The 6,266-nt window shown below is 49.2% G+C and overlaps 1 protein-coding gene across 2 annotated transcripts in view; it reads right to left on the minus strand.

Annotated features, from left to right (window-relative positions):
- KLHL22 (kelch like family member 22) overlaps positions 1–6,266 on the minus strand; it is a 29,960-nt gene that overhangs the window by 4,726 nt on the left and 18,968 nt on the right. For both annotated transcript variants that reach the window (XM_004716318.2, XM_045289583.1), the window contains exon 4: positions 1,282–1,474. In XM_004716318.2, the coding sequence (XP_004716375.1) occupies positions 1,282–1,474 (193 nt within the window). The remainder of the gene's footprint in view (positions 1–1,281; positions 1,475–6,266) is intronic.

A 6,266-nucleotide genomic window follows, 5' to 3' on the forward strand; every position in this document is an offset into this window, starting at 1 on the left:
AAAAACAAAACAAAACATGATTCACTCAAAAAAAAAATTTATCAAGGGTTCATGAGGGTGGGGGAGTGGGGAGAGAGGGGGTAAAATGAGGAGCTGATGCCAGGGGCTTAAGTGGAGAGCAAATGTTTTGAGAATGATGAGGGCAATGAATGCACAAATGTGCTTCACACATTTTTTTGTGCTTTACACACTTGATGAATGTATGGATTGTGATGAGTTGTCTGTGCCCCTAATAAAATGATTAAAAAAAGAAAAGAAAACCAAGAAAGAACACACTTGATGTTTCTCAAACTAAAAGAACTGAAGAAAAAATTCAAGTTGTGGGAGGTAATATTAAGAGTCTACAGAGGAACTACTGAATGACACTGGGAGTGCGGAGCTTAAAATGAAGGAATGTACTGTCACTGTAGTACAAATCTGTGGTGGACATTCAACCACTTCAGAGGACAACACATGATCAGGAACTCACAAAGCTGAAGGCAGAGGTGCAAGCTGCACCTAAGTTAGGGCCTGATGAAACACCAACTGAAATGTTTCACCCAACTTGAATGCAACATGACAAGTTCTCAAGACAAGTCTATGCCGTTTAAGCTGAACAACAGCTACCTGACCAACCAAAGGAAACATGCGGCCTGTAGCAGGTGCTCCTCAAAGGGAAGTGCTGACACCAGACCCTGTTCTCAGCAACTGGACTCAGGGAAGCCCCTCTCCGTTCCCTGAAATCCCATGTCTGGTTCTTGGTACCCCGAGTACTCCAAAGCCACAGGACGAGAACATGCTCACCAGAATATACCCTTTGCATAATGAACATTACATTAAATATCTTTAAATTGGGTATCAAGGTTCTACACTTATGTCATGATTTAAAGGGGCCTCTGGTGGAGACAACTGCGGACACACCAGGGGCAGGTCTGTCCTTATCTCTATCAGAACCCCTTCTATTTATCACTAAGGAACTGTCCCAGTTTAGCTCTGCTTAAGGACCGACCAGAGATGGGCTTCTGTCACGTTTAAACTACAAGGTTAAAGCAGTTATTTGGTCTCACATGTGAGCCGTGTCTGAGGAATAGAGGGGGAATAGTTTGAGAAACCATCTTTCCAAATAGTTCAACAGAACCTCAGCAGTTCCCGTAGCGCTGATTCAGGGAAAGTGATTTGAGGGATATAGACTTGTTCACTGGGCCCATTCCTTGGCCTGGACCCCTGATCCTCATACTCCAATCCACACTCCAGTAAAGAAAGACAGCTGGCAATCGGTCTCTTCAGAACGGCCTTCCTTACCTCTCTCTTGAGTGAGGCCACATAGGTCCAGGAGTTGGTGGCGGGATCATAGCGCTCCACAGCATTCAGGTCATTGTGGTAGTCTCGGCCAGCCACAGCGTAGATATACTTGCCTACAACACACACGCACAGGTCGGCGTGCTCTTGCTGTAGGGACTGGATCTGGAACCAGCGGTTGTGCCGAGGGTCATACCTTTTGCAGGACAACAAGAACAGCCCATCACTGACTAGATGAGTGCTGCCCCCAGGGCCCTGGACCTCCTGCTCTGGCCTGTTCACTCACCCACGCTTCATGGTCAGGCCTCGAGCCTACTCTAACCCAAGTACAGTCCTGCAAAATGTGGAGCTAAGACTGGCTTTTAGTTCAGTTGACTGTCCACCCTGGGCCGCCCTGCAGTCACTTCAGTCTCACCTCTCTAAACTCAGGGCCCTAAGGCCCTCCTTGAGTAGAGCCCCGCAGTATGACCTCGACACTGGACCAGCCCAACACTCCCTTCTTAATGGTATTCTGCCACTTTCCACGCATTTTTATACATGCCTGGGGACTGTGTGCCCAGGACAAGCCCTTTGAGTGCCTACAGTCCCTCCACCCTTCTGACCAATGTCTGCCAGAGCCTTCCCACCTGGTAGTTTACAGTCGTAAATGGAACCCCCACTTCTTCTCAATCCACCCTCTCATCCTACAAGTGGCTCACTTGCTCCTCACTCAAATTAGACATCTCCCACTTCTCATAATCTGCAGAAGACAGACCTACAGCCTGTACCCCAGGCAGGGTCCCCTGTTTCCCTGCTATGCCCTTAGTCCTTCTGTCCCATGCGTCACCACCCAGGGGGTCTCAGTCAGAGGCTCCTCCTCGTCTGGTCCAGCCCATCCCACCTCAAAGAAAATCCACAGGAGATGCCCTTGTTCACACACCTGGATGTGGGTCTCAGGCCCTTCATGGTCAAGTCCACCCTGCTGCTCTAACATGGCCCCCTGCAGTTCCCAAGGCCTCTCAATACCAAATTCTTCTTGCTACCACCAGGTCCAACCCAAAAGGCGCATAGATGGCTGTGGGGCAGGAAAGTATAGCCACACAGCTATGGGGACCCCAGGAGCCCGAAGTGCATGCTTCTTGAGGAGCCACCCAGACACCAGCATTGGGTGAACCCAGGGTTCTGGAACATTCTTGCTCAACAGCCCACAGTGAAAACTACCTTTCTCCTTCATATACGCATGTTCTACTTCTACAGAGTAACCCTGACACCCTGGAGAACAAGTCCAACCTCAGTGGGTTCAGGAGAGTGCAGGAAGTTGCTCGCTAGGAAGAGGCCAGCTTCACCTTCTGTTTCCGTGCACAAGTGATTCGGGACTACAGGACCTCCGGCGCAGGGTGGACAGGAGACAGAGTATATAACTGGTCATACCAACTTGGTCCGGATCCTGGCCCTGGCTAGTTGGGAGCAGTGGTGTCATTTTAATTTCTCAGCCTTCACCAATTTCTGCTTCTGTCCAATGAGCTGCCTGCCTAGGAGCGCCATTATGGGGTATCACAAAGAGACAGTGTCAACTCAACTTGGAAGTCATCCCTAAAGGACTGGGGGGTCATGCTTGCAGATGCTGAGCCATTGGGTCAGGGTAAACTGTGCCTGTCTGAACACACCACTCCACCAACAGAAGACCAGACCTGAATCCATCCCATCTGCACGTCTCTCAATTCTTGGTGCTAGGCTCAGTGCTGGGAATCACAGCTAAGCTTGAGACGAGGCCCCCTACCTCTATTGCAAGCCAGAGACGGAGGAAACAGGCAGCAATTTAGTAGCATGACAAGGATTGGGAGGGATGAAAACCCAAGGAAGGAGAGGGCAGTGCTCTCTGAAGGGCCAGGAAGGGTCTAGAAGGTAGTATTTGCAACCCGAGTGCTGGGGTGCAAACCAGGCGACGGTCTGACCGCACAAGGGAACAGTATGCACCAAGGCCCCATAAACTGGCTGGGCTGGCTCCTTCCCCAGCCTCACCAAGGTTCATGTGTGCGAGCATCCTTCCTCCTCACCATTAAGCCTCGCGTGTGGAAGCATCTGCACCTCCTGCTGGAAGGCAACAAGGCCCTCCAAAGGCTCCCTGGCTTCATTCTAGTCTCTTGCTGTCAGCTCACTGGGATGCTTGCTTTCAGCTTTAAGGACACCCACACACAGACAACACACATTGTTGTGTAAAGTCCAGTTCATTCTGGCTCAAAGCAACTCACGGGCCCATGATACAAAGCGGAACTGCCCAAGTGGGTTTCCTGGAACTGAGAGATGCTTTCCTCTTGATGGACTGCATCTTAGCCCCACATAGAAGAGTTCACGTATACTACACATCAATGATTCACGGTTTCACGTATATCTTTCCACCCCGCCTTGATTTGCTTTGTCCCAAGGAACTCTGGCTGTGTGTGGGGTCCATGTTGGGCTAAATGCAAGGGCAGGAGTTCGGAATCTACTAGTTGCTCCTTGGGAGAACAAGCTTCACCTTCTGTCTGCTCCTGTAAAGATTTATAGCTTCACAAATCCAATGGGGTAGCTCTAGTGTGTCCTATGGGGTTATCCTGAGTTGGACTTGCCTCAGGGGCAGTTAATTTTTTGTCCTCTTCAATCTCCATGAGATTACAAACTCAGGGAGCCCTGGATTAAACACTGGGCTACTAACTGCAAGATGGTAGATGGTTCAAATCTACCAGCCACTTTGAGGGAAAAACATGAGCTAGTCTCCTCTTGTACAGATTTATAGCCTCAAAAACACTAAAGAACAGTTCTACTCTGTCCAACAAATTAGCAATGAACTGGATCAACCTGATAAACTCTAAACAAACTGCCATTGAGTCAATACTAACTCATAGGGGCCCTATAGGACAGTGTAGAACTATCCCTGTGAGTTTCTGAAATTGTAACTCAGAGAGTAGAAAGCCCCATCTTTCTCCCATGGAGTGGTTGATGGTTTTGAACTGCTGACTTTGCAGTTATCAGCCCAATGCATAGCCATTAGGCCACCAGTGTTGCAATCCATCAACTCAATAGCAACAGAGATCCTGTGTACAGATAATTTCTGGGGTTACCCTTCAATTCTGTTGACTGCGTTTCTTCTGTACACCATGACGCAAGAATTTTCATGTCGATCAATGTCTTATCCACTGGAGGAAGATGAGACTGCCTACTCCCATAATGATTTAGTCTTAGAAACCCTACGGGGCAGCTCTACTCTAGTCTACAGCAGTGGCTCTCAACCTTCCTAATGCCGTGACCCTTTAATACAGTTGCTCATGTTGTGGTGACCCCGTATGTGGGCCTATCTGCAAGTGGGCAGACCCACCTGGAGATGGATAGAGGAGCGGTGTCTCAGTTCCTAAGACCATCAGAAATATGGTCTTAGGTGACCCCTGTGAAAGGGTCATTCGACCCCCAAAGGGTCGAGAACTGCTGTTCTATAGGATTGCTAGAAATCAGAATCAGCTCATTGACAGTGGGTTTAGGATCAACATTTCACAGTCCAATCGAAAAACTGCATTAAAAAACAAACAAACACATTCATGTCAGAGCAGCAGAATTCAATGTGTTCCCCACTAGGCAGCCTTTCCTCTGTAGTTTTGGTATCAATGCTTTACAATATAAGCTGGTAAAAGTCCTTAACACCTCAAAAGGTAACTTAATTCCCTGGGGAAAAAAATCTTGTTTCCCTATATTCTGAAAGCCTACAGGCTCAGAGGCTGGTGAAAGATGAAACAGAAAGGGAGAAAGAACCAAGCTGTTAGGGTATTAAGTTTAGGAGATTCATTGGGAAGTCTTCAGAGTTTGAGGACTCTGAGTCTACAGTCTTTCTGCAGAGGGCAGCTGTAGCATACCTCAGCAGTAGCACTGTGCCTCAGTCTCCAATGTCTGTCTGTTACTGGCTGGGATGAATGCTATCACCATCTAGAGTTCACCTGTAGCAATGTTCGCAAGAGATGTTTTGACCAGAACTTATAGAGTGAACCGAGGTGGCTGGCAATGGAACTGACAGAGAATATGGGACAGGCAGAGTCCCTTACTGCCAGCTGAGAGAGACCTCTGTGGGCTCTACTGAGCTGAGGGTCAGGGATCAGAGCAGTCCTGTGGGAAGAGGGTGTTGGCCTTGCCCAACTGGAAGGCTAAGACCTGCAACAAACAACTTTCAGGTCTTCCCTCCTTCAGGGAGCCTAAAATCAGCATGGGCACACTGCTGAGGACAGTATTTGGTAAGGAGAAAATTAAAGTGGTCACTTCCTCCTTTTGGAATACTTTTTCCTCCCACTTAACCAAACCTATTGCCAAGCTTGGTTTGTGTCTCATCTTAAAAAAAGGCAGGATGCAGAGGTGACCCAGGGTCGGCCTCTCGTCAGTGTGGTCATCACACTAGATTCCTAGTGGCAGGACCAGGCTGAACACTGCCCCCACAGAGGTGGACAGAGACAGGAACCCAATCAGCACCCAGTTCACAGATGCCAGAAGGCAGCCAGCAACTGGTGCAATGCTGTCTTTCAGCTCACTGGGTGGGTAGTCTTCCCACCCAGGTAAAATGTAGGTGGACAGAGGAAGGAGGTCACAGAAGTCTAATGGCACTAAGGAAGTGGGTACTTGCCTACAGAGACAAACTGTGGAATCATCACCTGATAGACTCTAACAAAGGTGGACATACCTCACAGACCCCAGTGGTCTGCCTGCCTTGCTTGGAAACTGCCCCCTCTGGGGACCTCACATGCAGTATGCAGCTGACTAGGCTGCGGGGGCGATGAGACCTGCAGGAGAGCCATAGTTGCTCAGCTCACCATGGGGCTGCGGAACATGAGGGACACGCAGGACTGCATGTAGCTCTCCTCCTTACAGGCTGGAGTTAAGAGGGAAGCCGAGAGAACACAGGGTTAGAGGGAGCAGCCTGACCTAAATGCTCTCCAGGTTCCAGTTCCCCCTTTCTAAGGCTGTCCTGTCACAGGCTGCCAGTTGGAAGCACA

This window comes from Echinops telfairi, unplaced genomic scaffold, assembly GCF_000313985.2.
Source record: "Echinops telfairi isolate 266 unplaced genomic scaffold, ASM31398v2 ScPeMD7_29;HRSCAF=101, whole genome shotgun sequence".
NCBI lineage: Eukaryota > Metazoa > Chordata > Mammalia > Afrosoricida > Tenrecidae > Echinops > Echinops telfairi.